The following is a 19,328-nucleotide window of genomic DNA, read 5'->3' as shown; positions in this document are numbered from 1 at the left end:
TCACGGGCATCGGCTGAGCATCGCAATCAGATTATCGGGATAATTATTTGTTTGGTAAATATGTCTAAAAGTTGTCTCTAATGTTTGTGGTGGAGTGGCGCGCTGTTGGGTTCCGTTCCGAGTGCTCGATAAGCTGAAAATTGTGGAAGGGCCACCGGGCGGGGAGAGGGAAATGGCAGGGAAATTCTTAGTCAATTCTCAGATAGACTGAAGAGCAAGCTTAAGGATAGTTAGCCATGGTTCCATTATAGCAATAAATATTAGAATAAAAAAAAAAATCTGCAAAGGTTTCCTTTTACTGATACAACAATCATCCAGGATGCAGCCTCTGCCCAACCCTTGTGGCCAAGCCACAAATCCTGTCAAGGCTCATTAAAGAAATTAAAAAATATATTGTGACAAGAGTGAACCTTTTTTTTCTTCTGCCTGAACTTGACCACCAAACGCGGCATCGGGATCGGGTTGGGATTCGGATTCGGATTCGGGTTCGGGTTCGGGCTCTAATTAAATGAGGCCTCAACCGTCTGATTAATTGTGCAGTTTGCACGGGACTGAGATCAGTGCCGGGAGATGGAAATCTATGGAGACACATGGACCTCGGACTCGGCTTATGGCTCTGGCACTGTGGGTCTGGGTATGGGCTCTAATGCTGGACAGCTGTCAGGACATCAAAGTGACAATTTGAGTGACTTTTACGGAGAATGGCCCTGGAAGTGGCTCATTTAAAATGCGCTGAAACAAAAGGACACTTTGGCTGGCAGGACAATGACAGGTTCTCCTCCTCCTCCCCCACATCCTTCCACATTACCGGCTCCCATGTAGTGAATATATTTTTATAATTTATCTATTATGCATGAGGGCGCCAGCGAAGCCGAAACCCTTTGCCTGTCAGCACATATCAAGGACGAGTGACACATGAGGCGAGGCCCTGCGGCCCTTCGGTCCTGTGGTCCTCTGGTCCGCCTCACAATCTGTTGACCAACTGCAAATCTCAGTGAAAAGTTTTTGGCTGACTTTTGCATTAGCCGCGCATTAAAAATGCACGGGACCAAACGGAAAAGGATCAAGCACCAAGGCTGGGCGACACAATTTACCTGTGCGGACACCCACCACCCACCACCCACCGCGCAGACTGGCAGTCCAAGCCAACCCAACCACCCAAACACCCTCCATCACTCCATTTTTCCAGCAGTTGTCGTGGCCTGTCGGAAAACTGTCACTCAATTGTAATTAACACCGGAAGGGGGCAGGGGCAGGGGCAGGGGCATGAGGATGAGTAGGAGAGGAAAGAGACCTTTTACCATTTTTCAGCCGAAAGTTGATTTTTCAACAGGATTCAACGTGTTTCTTCCCCCCCTTCAGCACACACCCTGCTGACAAAAACAGGGGGAAAACAAGGCTGAAAATATAACATCTAAGGACAATTAAAATTTCAAATTTGAATCTGTTTTGTGTTTTGTGTTTTCTGTTACTTCTTGCTGCAATTAGGAAAATTGTTCAACACGCGGAAAAACTTTCGTCGTGTTTCCTCGCACATTAATTATGCAGAAGGCGAAGATGAACTTTAATTGCAAAATGATCTTTCAGATTGTTTGATAATAAATTCATGATATTTGCGGGTTTTTTCTTTTCCTTTCTGTTTGTTTGTTTGTTTCTTTTGAGTTGGGACTTCCATTTTGATTTGGGGCAAAGTTATCACAAGCAGAGGTCAAAGGTTAAACTGTCTTTCGATTTCAAGGGTTTCGGCTAATTGAATGTATTTGTAATTGAACTTTTCAGTTTGACACGGAATTTCCCCTGCTTGGCTGTGGGAAATGGATTGAAAGTGCGGCAAATAGGATGGGTGGGTGGCTTCGCTTCAGCTGTTTCTACACTAGAAATCCATTAAAAGGCGTACATAAATGCTGCACATAAACTCCACTAAAACCAATCAATTTAGAATGCAATTAAAGTCTGAAAATATTCTGAACTGAAATGAAATGTTTGTTTAAAAGCGTGGTAAAACTTTCCACTTATTCTGTTCCGGCTACGCATTACAAATCCCAGTTCTAAACTTAACTACACTGCAAACTAACGCCAAACCAACTCCAAAGGTTTCCCTTCCCATGGCAGTTTCCCATCCCAAACCAAAGACTGAAACAACGAACTTTGAGACACAAACAACAACCACATCGTAAAACAATTAACAAATAAAGCAAAGCGGCAATCCAAAACCCAAACACGAATTGACAGCTTCGTCAATAGCCACTCTCTCTCTCTCTCTCTCTCTCTCTCTCTCCTCTCTCCTCTCTCCCCTCTCCATCTATATACTTTCGTGCGAGGCATGCGCATTGGCTGGCCAAAGCGGAGACCAATGGGAGAGCAGCGCTTCAAGCGAGGCAAAAAACCGAAATAAAACAACATTAAACCAGAGGAAGTGGAAGTGGAAGTGGCAGCGGGAGAGCAACCACATTGAGTAGAGTAGAGTTGAGGCTAAACTAGTGAAAAGTGATTTTTTAATTGCACTGATAGTTTCATGGGGGGGGATACAGGAGGAGACGCAAACGGCACTCTCTGCCGTTGACAGTCCCATCCAAGTCTCAAACTTTTTTTGGCTGCACTTTGTTTGCGGAGCTGGGGGAATTTGTGGGCTGCCTGCCCACAATATCACAGGCAGTCGTTGCATGCATAATTAATTTGGCTTTTAGTGACGCGTTTGCTGCAGCTCTCTTCTTGGCCCAGTCCTGTCCTGTGCTGTTCTGTTCTGTCCTCTACTGTGCTCTTCTGTCCTGTCCTTTCCTGTCCCTTACTCTACCGTGATGTGCTCTCCTGTCAGAATCTTCGTGTGTACGGATTTATTTTTGCAACATTTCCGTTTGCCACATTGACGGGGCCGCGCTAATGGCTTAAACGTGTTTTTCACCATTTGGCTTTCTTTTTTTGTTTGTTTTTTTTTTTGCTTCCATTGTGACATTTTGCGTCATTTAACTTTTTTCCCCAATTGTTTCTTGTATTGTTGTTTCGATTGTGGTCATGTTTTTCGCCCGTTTGCAAACAGAATGGCAATTGACATTTACACGGAAATAGGTTGAAAGGGTTAAGGAGTTCTGATAGCCCCGAATTTATCCCAAACATATTATGCTATGACTATAAAAAAAAAGAAAACCTTTGGATGGAAATGCTGTTGCCTTCCCATGGACAAAAGGGAAAAATAGCTGATGTTTAACTTATTCATTAAAAGATTTTAGACTGCTTTAAAATGATTTAAAAACAACTAAAACGGGATACCTTTTTCTATCTTAAATGTGAAGCTTCGATAGATTGAAGTTTCGGATAGCTTTGAATTTCCAATGCCACTCGTATGTACTCTGTATTTAGTGGTTACCAATTTTTTCTATTAGCGGAAATCAATTCTTGAATACTTTTCCATGAAAATACCTGTAAAGTACAAAAAATTACAAAGAAAAGTGGACAAGTGTCGCCTCATCACCTGACATTTTAGTTAAATTATATTTTTTATGTGCAAATAAATTATTTATAAAATGTATCAACGGTTACTCTACCCCTCCACTCAATCACTCACTCACTCCTCTCCTCACCACAGTCCATTCCCTTCCCGTTAGGAGCCCCAAAACTCCAGATGAAATGAGCCACTGCACCACAGCACCATGCTCCGCCTTTTGCCAGCCCAGCCCCTCCCACCTCATGAGTGCTCAAGTACACGCTCAAGTATATACGCCACGGCACCAACACCAATGCTCGCTCGCTCTGTGTCTCTCGCTCCGTCTCGCTCTGGTCGCTCAGTGTGTGGTGCTTATGTAAAGCGCATTTCAGCTTGCTCTCTCCCACCTCCGTTAGCATGCGTTCGTTCGGTCCTCTCCTCTCGCTATGCGTGTGGCTGTGTGTCTGTGTGCCTGTGTGTGGGGGTGGGGTGGGGGCGCCATTTAAATTGCTTTCTCTGTTGCTTCTCATTTGTCGTGACGACAGCGACGCCGACGTCTTTTTTTATGTTTAAACGTGTGTGTGTGTGTGCCTTTTGGGATTCTCATAACAGACACGCACACACACACAACCACACACACACACACACACAGACACGCACGAGAACCAGTTCGCCTAGTTATCGCATTTTATAGGCGTTTTGGTCTCGACATCGTCGTTGACGACGCCCGCTGCTCTCACTTCGGCCTTTTGGTCGCTCGGTGGCCCAGACCAGACCAGACCAGACCCGGGGCCCTGGCTCTGTTTCGGCTCTGATTTTAGTACAATTTTGGTGCTCGCGGCAATTGGACGTCTCCTTCGTGGTGCGTCGGCGCGACAAAAACCTCACAGCACAGCACAAGAAAATAAAACCACAGCAACAACAAAAAAATCCCCCAACAACAACAGCAACAACAACAACAACAAAGTGCGATCCTTTGGTGCCAGCAAAAGTGTTGCATTAACATTTAATGCCTCGCGTGAGCCAGACAAGTGCCCAAGTGCCGTGGAATTAAGTGAAATTTAATTAGTGAAATTTGATAATTGATTTGGATAATTTATTGAGACTATGCCATGATATGATGGCCCTAAAAATGCTTTATCGCGGCCCCAGCTCGCGTTTGGAGAATCTCATTGAGAAGATCCAGGCCACCAAGGAGATCACAAATAACGGTAAATTAAGCGAGCTTTTTGGGGCAAGGAATCTAAGAGGGAAAGGGGGCTATGTGGCAGGGAATTTAAATATCCGTATTCCATTGGCATGCAGTTCTAGTTTAAATTGCGGGGGGCAACGTATAGGAGGGTTACTTCTTAATTCTTTCGAAGATTTAGTATTGGAGAATAGAAAGCGATGATTCTAGGGGATTTGGTTTGAGAGGATCTATTGGAAAATGGGGTTCGTAAGCTGCAGTCTTAAATAAAAGAAGATTTTCCCTGCATGTGCCAAAAGTTAAAAAAATTAACTAAATTATTTGAATCTGCTGTTAATATGCCGACGGGGCTATGCCACTTTCAATGACTAAGGAATCTGTTCTTTACAGCTTAGACTCTGCATAACAATATAATGCTAATTGATTAATTCCTGGAAAGTAAAGTGTCATAAAAATACAGCACAAATTACAGACAAATCTTCTGCCCATCTTCTGTCCCCGCTTCGGCCAATCTGTTCCACCTCTTTGACATACCCTTTCCCCTTTCTATGATCTCAGCAGACATACAGCAATTCAATCAAACGAATGAATGGGTTCAAATCTCTTACAACTTTCTTTAACCCCAAAGATAACTTGAGAAATGAATGCGATGCGCTGCATCAGTTTGATGTTTCCTAATTAAAGTTTGGATCGGCGGTTCAGAGTTCAAGCGATGCGAGGGAAAACAAACGCAGTCCCTGACCGACCCAGAGCAGGGTCCAAAGCAGAAGCAAGTAGTCCCCGAGACCAGATCACTTGCAATTGCAATTGGGTTCAATTAACAGTTTTCGAAGACGGCACTTGGCGCGTGGTGATAGATGATGAGAGCGGGAGACGGATACCCACATGGGGCAGTGGATTAAATGGATGGTGTACCCGTAATTAAAACGACGACAAGAACAAAGCGCAATTAGTTTGCATGAGACTCACTTACAGAGAGGGTCAGCGTCAGATGTAGATGGGAATTGGGAGGGGGGGGGAGATGATCCCCCAGTTGGGGTGGGACACCAAACGATGCGGTGCTAATTGAATTAATTCCGTGTCCAGCATTTGATAGCCGACGTTGATTTCCTGTCGTCGCTTAGTCACACACATATGTACGATCCCCCGTCCCCCAGGGCCGCTAATCAGGATGCAGTCGCCCACACAGTGCGGACATAACTTCTAATTGAGATCTCTCTCCCGCTCTTGTCCATTCCAGACATGTACAGTACCCACACCTCGTCCAGCTACTCGCCGAGCATCTCCGATGGGACCATGACACCCAACGCCCATCATCTGGCCACTGCCTCGACGAATGCCCTGCAGGAGGAGCTCCATCCGGGTGACGGCAAGTCGAACGGTGTCCCAGGAGAGGAGTCTGCGAAGCCAAAGCGACAGCCGCACTTCCACCACCACCACCATCACTACCATCACCAGCAGGCCCTGAAGATTGCCAACAAGCTGCGCAAAATCAATAAGGAGGCCAAAATGGCAGCTGCAGGAGCAGCAGGAGCTGGATCCGGATCCGGCGCTGCTGGCGGAGCAGCCGCAAAGTTTGATAAGTTGACAGGCGAAGGCATTAAGAGTCGCGGCGACGGCTCCTATCAGTGCCAGTTCTGTGATAAGACGTTTCCGCGTCTCGGCTACTTGAAGCATCACGTGCAGGTGAGTGTCTCGTCTCCCACGACAAGGGTTCCCTTCCGTTCCCCTTACTTCCTTGGGGTTGTTACGCGCCCCAAATGGGTGGCTGGGTGGCTGGGTGGATGGGTGGGGGGGTTGCTTAATTACCATCTTGGCATGGCCATAAGGCGCTTAGCACTTGACGCTTGTTCGAGTTGCGGTTCGGGTTGATTGACACTTAGGTGACAGACTGCTTCGCGCTTGGCGCCCTGGCGCTTTTCGGGTGTCAAGGTTGAACTTTGTTGCACAATTTTGGGATTTGTTAATTGAAATTGAATTGCCAGTGGAAGTGGAAGAAGCCGAAAGACATTAAGGGGTTCGGTTTTAATCAATTTAAGGTTTGGGAATAAAAAGAAAATCTAAAGGGAATATATCTTACAGTTATCATCTCTATACATATACATATATATGTATATACCCTTAAAGCTTTCATCATACCCCAGATCCATTGGGTTAACCTTCAGTTAGATCCATTCCAAGCATCCATCCAACATTCCTTTGGTAATCTTTTCGCATATCATCTAAGAGCGAAACTTTCGGGGGCCTTTATGGCTGCCGCCTCTAGCCCTCACCCCTGTGATTCGGCTTAAACGCTTCTTGGACTGCGAACACCGCCCAAATGACATCAGCAACTTGTTAACCCAATTGCAACTGCTGTTTAGGAGGACGGACTACCGCCGCAGCGGCTGATCTTTATCGCCGGCCAGGGTCTAACATGCAGCGCTCGCTTTGATCCTAGCGCCTGGACTCGGAATGGGGAAGGGAATGGAAAGGGGGGACAGATATTAAGAATTCGGTCTTCGGGCCATTCTCGCACGTTCTCCGCCCGAAGGAAGGTGGGTGGGGCGCGGCTTATGGGGGAGGGATGTTGATGGCGATCATGATTGGAGCGACAGTTTAAAAAACCATAACCAACACGAAGAAGTTTGCCTGGGATCCGCTCTCTCTGCCGCTCTCTCTCTCTCTCTCTTGTGTGTGTGTGTGTGTGGATGCGACTAACTCGGCTAAACTGTCGCATGGGTAAGGGTATGGGTCGTATACGAGTGGAGTATATTGTGCAATATACGCGAATCATCCCGAGCTGGGGGGCTGCATACAAATGGGCTCATTTTTTGTTCCTCAGCGAGTTCAAAGCGCTCCACCGACGCTTTGGCAGCCGCCAAAGAACCCCAAAAGTAAACCGGTTGCGGGTGTAGGCCCCCACCCCCCAAACCCATTCCCCCACAGCACAGCGAGGCGTCGCGCATTTAGATGAATTTTTGTCCACAAGCCACAAGTCGCAAGTGAAACACCTACGGTTCCCGTCAGTCTCTCTCTCTCGCAGTCAGCAACAGCAACAGAATCAGCAACAGAATCAGAATCAGCAACAGCAACAGCAACAGAGGCCGAGTCAGAGGCAGAGTCCAAACGCAAGTCCAAGCCCGAGTCCGAGTCAGTCCGTATGCAGATTCAGATTCAGATTGACGCATCTATAAATTCAAGCGAGGAGCCGTCGTTGTCGTTGTCGTCGTCGTCGTCATCGTCAACATTTTTAACTGGGGTAGACGGACAGTTGACGACGCTGCCTGGTTGTCTTCTAAGAATTTCAAATAGCTCTCTTGGCCCAAGTCACCGTCTGGGCCTGTGTCTGGGACATGAATATAGCTAAGATTGCACTTGTGCCAGTGGGAATGGAGTACTAATGGAGTTTCCCCTTTAATCTGTCCACTTGCAGAGCCATGCCGAGCATCTGCCCTTCAAGTGCGAGTACTGCGCCAAGCTGTTCAAGCACAAACGCTCCCGGGATCGCCATAAGAAGCTGCACACCAACGAGCGCAACTACAAGTGTCCGCACTGCGAGGCGGCCTTCTCCCGAAGGTAAGTGGAACACCAGTGAAAACGGAGACAACAACAACTATAGTTGCTATACTTTATTCCAATCTGACTGTCATCCTCTTGCCTATCATCCTCTCTGTTGATTAGCGATCACCTGAAGATCCACATGAAGACGCATGACATCCAGAAGCCGTTCCAGTGCAGCATGTGCAACAGGGGCTACAACACGGCCGCGGCCCTCACCTCGCACATGCAGAAGCACAAGAAGAACGCCGCCATACTGGCAGCCGGCGGCAATCCCCAATGCCCTCAACTACAGTCCCCGGTCCACGGGCTCCGCCTCGGCGTCGGTGTCCAGCAATGGGAGCCTGCACAAGCGGCGCTATGCCCTGGCCCTGGCCACCGACAGCAGTTCCAGTCGCCTGGACTTTCCCAAGAGATCGCGCAGCAGCCATGTGGCCGGCACGCCAACACCCACCCCGCTGCTGCGATGCAGCTACTGCCCCAAGGCGACGGAGTTCAGCAGCTTGGAGCAGCTGAATGCCCATCTCCAGAATGTCCACGAGCAGCAGCAGCAGCAGCAACAGCCACAGCAGCAGTCACAGCAGCAGCAGCAGCAATCGGCGAAGACTCCCGTCCAGGAGGGGGAGGGCTTCCAGCTGAGCTGCGAGTACTGCACCATGAAGTTTGGAAACATTGCCGGACTCTTCCAGCACATGCGCGCCACCCATCTGGATCGCCTGAGCAGCCCCAACTCCTACTACGAGCACTTCAACCGGCTGGCCACCGCAGGAACATTTAGTCCACGGCTGGCGCTGGATCTGCCCAAGATAAAGCCGGATCTGGGCAGTCCCGAGCCGCGGGAGAGCCGACCCTCCGAGGACGACCTGCCCACGGATCTGAGCAGCAACAAGCGTCGACCGCAGACACCAGCCAACGCAGCGCCCAATCCTCCGCCGCAGGCAGCGGCACCCCCCGGCATCTTCTTCTGCAACCAGTGCAACGCGGGACTACCCGACTTCGAGAGCTTCCGCAATCACCTGAAGAGCCACATTGCCGAGGGAATGCAGCTGATCTGCCCCCACTGTGGGCTGAGTCTGCCGGAGCAGTCGGACTTTGAGCGTCACGTGGTGGGACACTTCCTGATCGCCAACTCCGAGTTCAACTGCAGCGCCAGCTGCGGCAAGAGCTTCGGCAAGGCGGAGGAGCTGCAGCAGCACCTCATCACCGAGCACGTGCTCACCCTGCTGAAGTGCGGCCTCTGCTCGGAGATGTGCGAGACGCGGATGGCCATGCAGCTGCATCTGGCCTGCGCCCACAGCCACGAGACGAAGCTGCTGCGCTGCAGCGCCTGCATGGAGGTCTTCCGCTCCGATGGCGACTTCCATGTGCACGTAAAGACGCGCCATCAGCTGGGCAACCATCACCAGCACCAGCAGCACCACCAACAGCACCACCCGATGGGCGGCAACGGCGGCAGTCCGGCCAACCCGCTGCAGTGCATGTTCTGCCGGGCCGTGTGCTCCTCCGAGCTGGAGATGCACTTCCATCTGGCGGCGCATGCGCGACAGTTTCGCTGTCCCTCCTGTCCGGAGACCTTCCACGTGGAGTTCCTGCTGGACAGGCACATGCAGAGCCAGCACGGCGGCGGCAAGGACAAGGAGCAGCCGCCCCAAAGCTCCCCCAACATGGGCAGTCTCTATGTGAACGCCCTGCTGCCGCCCCTGGCCGCAGCTGCCGCTGCCGCAGCCGCCACCAACAACAACAGCAGCATCATCGACTACAACGTGGCCTTCAAGGGTCTGTTCGGTGGGGGAGCGACCGGAGGCAGTGCACCCACGGGCCCCGCGGCGGCCAGCAAGTTCTACAGCCCCTTGCAGGTGGACACGAATGCCCTGAAGGCACAGACCTCGCCCCATCCCGCCCTGATGTACGGCCTCAGCCAGCGCTACCTGATGGAGATGTACGCCGCCAAGTCCACGTCTCCGGCCAACAGCACCGCCAACGAATCAGCAGCAGCAGCAGCAGCAGCCGGAGGAGGAGGAGTAGGAGTAGGAGTAGGAATTGGAGGAGCCTCCTCCATCAATGGCCCGCCAGCAGCACAGGCGCCGCCGCCAAGCGCACCCGCTGCCACCTTCAGCTGTGGGATGTGCGAGCGCCAGGATCTGCGCAGCGAGGCGGAACTCCACTCGCACCGGAAGCTGGCCCACAACCTGAAGACTGGCGTGAGCCTGCGCTGCGCCTACTGTGCGGGCAACTTCAAGTCGCGGGCGGAGCTGGAGCAGCACATGAAGAGCTGCCACAACTCGACGGGCAAGCACAAGTGCCTCATCTGCGACGAGATCTTCCCCTCGCCGGCCATCCTGGCGGAGCACAAGCTGCAGCACTCGAAGGTGGGCCAGTCGGGCAAGTGCGCCCACTGCAGCCACCCGTTGGAGGATGTGGCCGCCTTCCGGGCCCATCTCAGCGAGCATGGCAGCGATGGCGCCTCCCTGCCCCTGGCCTGCATTTGCTGTCGCCAGACGCTCCACTCGGAGTTCGAGCTGAGCCTGCACGCCAAGTTCCACACCAAGTCCTCGTCCAGTGGCGGCAGTCTCCAGGAGCCGGTTTGCGCCCTCTGCCTGGAGCCGCTGCCAGGGGCAGTGGAGGGTCCCACCACGCCGGCCAAGCTGTGCGAGAAGTGCTGCCGCAAGCACAACCTCAACGGCAAGCGGAGCAAGGCCAGCGAGGGCCCCGCGATCCAGGCCCAGCCGGCTGCCTACCTGGAGAACCGCTGCAATCTGTGCAAGATGATCCTGCCGCACGCCCAGAAGCTGCAGGAGCACCTGGTGGAGCACACCTTCGCCGGCACCGAGCAGCGCGGCTTCAATTGCTACATCTGCTCGGCCGTCTTCACGGCCCCCGGCGGCCTCCTTGGCCACATGGCCGAGCACGGGGCCCACTCGCGTCCCTACGACTGCAACATCTGCCCCGAGAAGTTCTACTTCCGCGCCGAGCTGGAGCACCACCAGCGCGCCCACGAGCTGAGGCCAACGGTTCGTCCAGCGCTGGCCAAGCCAGAGCCACCGATGCGACGCAGTGCTTCGCCCAGTCCGAGTCCAGTGCGAAGTCCCACGACCGTCAAGCAGGAGCTGTACGACACGGATACGGGCCACTCCGGCGGCTGTGATGATGAGCCAGAGCCCGCCCAGGACGAGGAGGAGTACATAGAGGTGGAGCGGATGCCGCACGAGACGCGGCCAAGGGATGTCATGTCACAGCTGGAAAGGGCCACAAACAGCGCCTGAGGAAGTGGCGAATGAGAGAATGGGAAAAGTATCCAGGACACTCGTCGGAGGAGGAGGGAAAGAGCCCAAAGAATATTTCTCCCCAGACTGTTTGATGATCCCGACGATCCTTTGCTATCCTTGGGGCTCGCACAAGTATTGCCAGCGTATTTCGCCCTCTTTAAATCTTAGATCTTGCCACTTGAAATCACACAGTAAATGGAACAGTTTAGCATTAATCAGATACATATATCCGATAGGCCGATATGCCGATATGCATACTCCCCATAGGTCTAATGTGTCTCACTCGTAGATAACATAAACCATAAAATATTACACATACGCCTAGTTAACTCGTAGACATTCTCGACATAAACCTTTGTGTGTGATAGTTTTCTTCAAAGATTCCAATGCGTTTATTTACATGCCCCAAAACTGCATATTTATGGCGAGCGAATTAGCGATTAGCGTTACGAATTCGACTTTTATTTCGATTTTTGTATGTTATTATATAGTGGGCATTGCCTGCGTATTTCAGTATTTATATCCAACAATAATAATTAAAAATGTAACTACAATTTATAACACACACACACACACACATGAGTATATTATATAGTTATGTACGGATATATATACTATGTCTTAAATAAGCACCAAAAACATTTTTAATGTGTAGCATAAAAAGAACTAAAGAAACTAAAAAAACAAACGACAGAAAATGATTTAGTGAATAAAACAAACACAAGTTGAAACCAAAACAAAACAAAACAAAAACCAAAAGGAAAAGAGATCCAAAATACTTTATGTCTTTCCCAAGAAGCTTCATTCGAAGGGGTGGAGGGGTAGGGGGAAAATCTGATAAGAAAATCTTGTTGAGCGGCTCCTAGCCGTAGGTACGAATGCGAGCATACCCGTTTATGCCCACCGCACTTTTTTTATATGGAAGCTGACAACATGCGCCGCGTGACGAGACGAGACGAGACAAGGCGAGGTCTCTCTGCTCCGCCTCGAGGGCTTCTCCAAGTCCAAAAATTTTATGGCGAATATTTCGTTTCTGGTTTATTTCGGCAAGCGCGACACGTAATGGCAATAAAAAAGGTGCGCAACAGGCGCAACCGCGACGAATGCCCGTTCGGAGTTTATGGAGTTTCGCATAAGGCACTGCCGTGGGATGGGGGAGGGTCGAGGGGGCAGGGGCCACAACAAATTGGCATCTCAGTTGGGTGATCTCTATCTGTATCTTCAAGACCGGTGGCAATTATACCCGCCAACAGATTACCAAGGCGACAACGCTTCTGTTTCTTGGAATGAAATGCAGCAAAATGCCTGCCCCATCCGATCCGATCCGACTCGGATTTGGAGTTGGAGTTGCAGTTGGCAGTGGTGCAGTGGTGACTCTTGTCGGTCGTTGTCTAATCTACAGCACCTCCTGCTTCTCGGAAGCAATTGCAAATAAATCGCATTTAATAAATTGCAGCGGCAAAAGGCACCGCACCGCTCTGCTAGAGCGGCTAGAGCGGCCTGCACCTGTCCTGTCCCTGTCGGCAATCATCACAAATCAATAAAAATGTTTATCATCGAAACAATTGGTCCAACTCTAACTCTAGCTGCAGCTCCAGCTCCAATTCCAGTTGCAGTACAACTCTCCTGTGCGGCACTCCGCGCTGCAAGTGGACACAAAGCACCGGCAGTTGTTAATTAGCGCCATGCCACACATGCCAAGGTGTCCGGTGGAAAAACAGCAAAGCAGCGACACACACACATACACACAGCAAATGGAAAAACTCGTTGGGCCATTGGCAATCGGAATTGGCATCGAACGGGGCGAATGCAATCGAAAGACTGTCGAGGAGACTTCATTGATCGTTTTGGCCCCCCCCCCTGCCACACCACTCGGACTCCAGGCTGCACGCTCCACTGGATGCAATGCAAGCTCCAAGCCAGACCGCCAGGCGCGTCATCCGCTCGATACCCCAGCCCCACTCTGTCTCTCTCTGTCTCTCTCTCTTCTCTCTGGTGGCTTCTGCGAACTCCTTTTTACTTGTCTTTCTGCCGCTTTAGCGTCACCAATATGTCGAAGGCTGAATGCTGATGGAGATGGCGATGTCGATGCCGATGCCGATGCCAATGTCGATGGCTCTTTAAATCAAAACCTCCAACGTACTTCTCCCGTACTCGTATCAAGTCCACGCGGATCGCTTCGATTCGCATCGCTTTATTTTTGGTATTTTAGGCATTTGACGGGTTTTTACACGCTTCCATCAAAAGGGGCAACACAGTGGGTCGAAAGATGATGGTTTTCACAGGTTCAAATATTGAGTGATAGCTGGGGCAGGCATCTGAGTATTTTACTCAATAGAGGGAAATAAATTAGAACGAAATTTTGAGCCCATTACAGGGGTACTTTATTTATTAATTCTATCTACAATACATATACATATTTAATGGACAAAACATACACTCCATATATTCCCATTCTCCATGTATTTAAAATGCTTCCATTGGTTTCCATTCAATTGTGCTTCATCTTTCACTGACATTATTTTGCAGCACTGTGCGGCGTTTGAAAGTCTGCCGAGTGACTGACTGACTGACTGACTAACTAACTAACTGACTGACTGACTGGCAAGGCGACTTGAATGTCCAACAGACAACCTGAAAGCCACACATCCCCACTGTATAGCCACATCGATCCATCCATCCCGCCTTTGTCCAACCGTTCCCCCCCCAAGCTCTACCCTGTGTTGCCAAGTGTTGGGTTCGTGTGTCCAGCTCCAACTAGGGGCTGGCATGCGAGAAAAGCATTTTTGAGCCAAGACAGCGTTACATTGACAAATGAAGAAGCTCCCATCAGTCAGAGAAGGAACTGAGAGACAGACATACGGACCGACCAGACGGACAGACGTACAGGGAGACAGAGTGGAACTTCAGCTGTGGGGTCTGGGACTGGGACGGGGACTGGGACGGGATAAAACACCCAAAACCAAGCTGCAAATGGATACAAATGATGATCAGCGTGGATTGCTGGGAATAATGGGAGGGGGGGGCCCGAACCAGAATGCCAAAGGAGAACTGTGCTGAGGTCCTTGACAATGGCAGGACCTGCTCATGCGGGGGGGTAAGTGATGGCAGTGAAATATTTTCGCATGCCTTATTAAACAAAAACAAAAGTGAAAAATTGTTCCGTTTGCAACCCCCTTGTGCTCGGCAAATGCTTCCTCTTCCGGCCAGAGTGTTGGTGAGGGGCGGGAAAGGATAGCACGGAATGTGGGCCAAACATGCGATTTTTGCAAAAAGGGAAGCCTTCGAGGGTGAGGGTGAGGGCGAGGGTTACACTTACATACATTATATTCATTACCGGCTTATTAGCGTGATTTACCGATTGGGGGAGTGATGTGGATGTGGATGTAGATGGATGTAGATGGGAATAAGGACTCGTAAGGATGTGCAAGGATGTTCGTGTTGATGGTCCTTGATGATGTGTGGCTGGAGGATGGTTAATGCCTGGGAAAATGACTCTAAAAGCGCCATATCCCATATCCGTTTGTCAATAATACCGTGCGAATTTCTTGACAGGAAGCTCCTTAAGCTCTTTACGACGATACTCTTACCATCTCCCATCTCCCATTCCCCCTCTCTCTCTCTCTCTCTCTTTTTAGATATTCCCCCAATTGATGGTTCTGTCATATGCAAATCATGATTTGGGTTTAGTCTAATAGGAAAGAAACATCGTTCACGGCTTAATGGATCGCCTCGAGAAGAGGGTTCGGGTTTGGTTTCGTCTTCGTTCGTGGTTGTCAATTAGCTGTCAACTTCCTGTCTGCAATTGCAGCATTACAGTGGCCACTGTGGCTGTGGCTGTGGCTGTGGCTGTGGCTGGGGCATCTACTAATTAGCAGATCAGTTCAGCGAGAGGGAAAGATCCACACAGAGAGTATCCTCTTCAGTGGCTGCCGTCGAGGCGCTAATTCAATTAATAATCCCTCGACACTGGGGGACACTCGACACGCGCGATGTTTATCGGACCAACAATTGACACAAATTAAAACTAAACATATCTATCCACCCCTCCCCCTCTAACGCTCCCTTTCCATTCCACTTTGAACTTAATTATGCAATTATTATACAATTTTTCTTTAGTTTGGTTAATTTTTGTATCCTCCTTGGGCACGAGGCAGAGACAGAGACAGAGGCAGAGGCACGAGCTGAGGTGCCGACGACAGCCCAAAACCGAAACCGAAACCGAAAACAGTTGCAGATACAGATACAGATACAATTACGGATACATAATAATCTCTCGGATTCACATGTGCGAGCGAAAGGCCTTTCCCATTGGCTGGTGGCTGGTGGCTGGTGTGTGTGTGTGCCTGTAGGTGTTTATGTACAAGCCGGATACATGCTGCACAGGGAGTCGAGTCGTCTGGGGCGTGGCATGGGTGGGACGGCACACCTAAATGTATTTACATGTCTGCTAGCAGCTATTGGCGAGTGCTTTTGTGGCTGAAGAAAAGTCTAAAATGAATATCAAAAGAGAAAGCACTCAAAGCCGATGGCAAAGTTAATTTCCAGAGTGCAGAAAATTATGTGCTGCTGTGCTAAATTGCAATTTTCCCTCTTCAACACCCTCAGCATCAAACCTTCTCAAGAGTTCGCTTCCTTTCACCCGTGGCATGCTCACTCTATTAATGTAGTAATAGATATATCCATGTCACCCCCCTTTATTAGAACGTGGTGAACGTGCCGCTGCTATTTGCGTTATGTAAATGGATATCGATATCGATATCTGGTTTGATTGATTGATTGATTGCCATTCAGGGGCAGGCAGCACCAAATATAAACAGCAATCACGCAGGACAAAGGATGTCTTGGGTTCTTTCTTCGGCGGTATTTGCGGGCGGTTTGTTTTCTATGCGCAATTTATAAAGTTGCTGACACAATAATGGGAGGGCGGAGCCAGGCCAGATCGGAATACGCCAGGAGCAGCAGCAGCAGCAGCAGGAGCGGGAGCAGCACCGCATGGCACCTCCGCCTTAAATTCTCGCGAATTAAATTAAAAAGGAGCTGTGGATTGTGGTAATCCTGTACTCCTGCCGAGCACACATTCGGTGAGCAAAAGTATTGTATTACCAGGAGCCAGTATCCGTAGAGAGTCCCAAGTTTGCTCGCCTTGATAAGACATAAAAGGTCCTCAAAGACAAAGGACCTTCGGCATAGCAATTGCCCGACCCAAGCATTTCCTTGTGAGTGTTTCTGCTCCCTCAATTTCTTATCACGGCAAAAAGATCAAATTTCGAGAGGGAGCCAGACGAAGAGGAGAGCGACAGACGGACAGATAGACAGCGAAAAGGAGCCGCTGGGAAAGGATGTGCCAAAGGATGTACCCCAGTCTGTGCGACTCTTTTCAGGCGATTGCGTGGGCGGACAGAAGTCACAAGGAGATTGCATAACAGTTTAAAACGCTAAAAATTCATTACAATTAATCCACAGAAACCAAAAGATCCAACAAATTAAAGCAAATGGAAGCTTTAAATGTTACTTCACCTCTTACTGCAAGAAACTGCAAGAAATGAAGAGAAAAGTGTCAATGCTCCCTATATAGATCGGTTGCCTGTTCTTTTTATAAGCATTACATAATCAGATGCTGCCTGTCCCCCATGTATCGCCGGAGTAAACGTTTCCCCAGAAGCCTCAGACTGAGACACAGACCTTAATTAAATTTTTGTGGCCTGAACAGGAATTGTGGTGTGGTTCGGTTTCAGTGTCTGTGTTTGGACTTGTTCTAAGTACGCTGCTTGTGACTTCTTTTATGACCCACACAGTTTTGGGCCGCGGAAGATGACAACCACGACGATGATGATGATGATGGACAGAAACGGACAAGTTTCACAATTGGCCATCCCATTCCATATCCATCCCTCCCCCGTTTCATGTCCAGAGTGCGTTTTGACCTCTTGGCGCGTACGTGCCTGGCCTCAGAGTGTGACAAACTGGTTGCTGGGTAGCATAGTGTATGCGGTGTGTAGCCCGTCGCTATATAGTGGGCCTATAGTTGTTGTTTTTATGACTTAATGCCGCGTACGCCGCGCAATTTCAATTACAGCCAGAACCCGAGCCCGAAGCCTGCCACGCTCTGTCATAGTACAAGCTGTTTACACAAATACACGACTCTATGCTGGCTATATAGAGCAGCTCCAACACTTTCATTACACCAATCGTCAGCTGGTTGTCCATGGGGTGGTTGGGGAGGGGAAGGAGCTGTAAAATTGTTACACGCGCCCCACGGTACGAAGGTTAGACCCACGGTTTGGGGCCAGGTGCCAAATTTTACGGGGCAACACCGCCGCTGCTGAAATCGCGCATAATTTATGCCTTAGGAAACTCAACTAAAAGGTGGACATGGTTTGGCGGCGGCAGCGTTTGCGGTTGGCATCCTGCCTAGGGCACGTGTCGCTCTTTATGATTTCTGGTTTAGTTTTGCCTCTCCCACTTCCCTCTCACTAGTTGCATGCATATTTGATGATTCCTTTTTCTTTGCATTTGGAGGTGGCAAATTTAATCAAGCGCTGCAGGTGCAAACGAAATTGGACTAGAGAAAAATTACCGCGAAGAAGAGAGTTGCAAATATTGCAACATGGGAGTCGTTTTGCACAGAGCAACTGATTAGTAGCCGGGAAAAGGTATAGCAATACAGCAATATAGCGTCGAAAAACATTATAAGCCTTTTAAGTTCGAATTTGCCGCGCACACAGGTGCTGCCAGACTGTTGGAGTTCTAAAGAAAGCCAGTGTGACCACACACAATTTTTTTTGTGTACGGTACGGTACTACTACGTTCTCTATATTTCTCCTTATCTAATCGTTAACTTATCTAAATTTTGAACCTACCCCACAACTCCATACCTTAGTAACAGCTGGAAAGCTTCTACAACCATAGACCCCCACGATTGCCTTTTGCTAAAGCAATAAAACAATCAAATTCTCAGAATTGATAGCGCATGATCGGGCAATGTTTTGGGTGGGATTGTTTTGAATGATGTTGATTCATAGTCTCAAACTTGAGTCATTGTCGATTTTATTAATAATCATCTCTCCCATAATAAATGTGATTCAATTTACAATATTTTGAGTGCATTTTTTGATATTTCGGGGAATCGAAGTTCATCGAATACATTTCCACGAAGCGTTTAAGCACTTTTCTACAGCTTAACTGAGAACCTTGGCCACTAGCAACACAGCAATAGAACCAATCATGGTGTACGCACTGCCACTGAAGGTTCCTGCAGGTCCATGGGAATTGCAGTTGTCGAGATAGCAGACGCCGCAGTGCGAGTTCCAGTTGGCCCTGGCATCCGGATCGGTCAGAGTACGAGCACAGATCCTGATATCCGGATGGGCACAGCCCAGGAACTCACTCGTGCGAGTGTTGTTTGGGCCATAAGGTGTTGTGGCAGGGATTTGGGGGCCTGTGTAGTAGGTGAGATTGGCACACAAGAAGCTCTGGCTGCCACCCACTTCGGGCACATCGTTGTGGTACGTCGACAGCCAGAGGCTGCTCGCATTGGCCGTGGCGTTGGTGCAGGTCTGGACCGTGGGGTTCCTGCAGGAGGTGGCATCATTACAGCTGTAGCAGGTCAGCGAGCTGGCTAATGTTGGAGTTGATTACGTCAGCAACAGGTTCATACTCAGTGCCTCAATTTTCTCACCGATTTGCACGCCCACAAAGGCCACAAGTACCACAGAAAAAATTAATTTCTTCCACATATTTATTGGGTGTTTTTCTCTTCGCGACTGTTCAAAGTATACTGATTCGAATACAGCCCCTGTTTCCCCTTGATGGTCATAAACAATTTCTATAGCAACTATAAAGATTAGTTGACTTATCTGAGGGCTACGACACACGTGAGGTCCGAAGAAGTAAAATCTATTGCTTAAAC

General features: G+C 49.4%; 2 protein-coding genes across 2 annotated transcripts; one reads left to right on the top strand and one right to left on the bottom strand.

The window, feature by feature from the left end:
* The first annotated feature begins 4,456 nt into the window (after positions 1–4,456).
* LOC111075878 (zinc finger protein 423 homolog) lies at positions 4,457–12,100 on the top strand. The gene is given in 5 exon segments (XM_022369389.2): positions 4,457–4,632; positions 5,851–6,296; positions 8,026–8,168; positions 8,274–8,424; positions 8,426–12,100. Coding segments are annotated over 5 exon segments (3,822 nt in total). The 5' UTR covers positions 4,457–4,538; the 3' UTR covers positions 11,414–12,100.
* Positions 12,101–18,453: 6,353 nt separating this feature from the next.
* Positions 18,454–19,205, bottom strand: LOC111075890. The gene is made up of 2 exons (XM_022369409.2): positions 19,098–19,205; positions 18,454–19,037 (listed from the first exon to the last, which is right to left on the bottom strand). Exons 1-2 carry the CDS (start codon positions 19,153–19,155, stop codon positions 18,598–18,600), a joined length of 498 nt encoding a protein of 165 aa, XP_022225101.2. The 5' UTR covers positions 19,156–19,205; the 3' UTR covers positions 18,454–18,597.
* Between the last annotated feature and the right edge of the window lie 123 nt (positions 19,206–19,328).

The sequence above is a fragment of the Drosophila obscura genome, unplaced genomic scaffold (assembly GCF_018151105.1).
Source record: "Drosophila obscura isolate BZ-5 IFL unplaced genomic scaffold, ASM1815110v1 contig_186, whole genome shotgun sequence".
NCBI lineage: Eukaryota > Metazoa > Arthropoda > Insecta > Diptera > Drosophilidae > Drosophila > Drosophila obscura.
The sequence above is the reverse complement of the archived record's forward strand: the minus strand, read 5'-3'. Positions and strand labels throughout refer to the sequence as shown.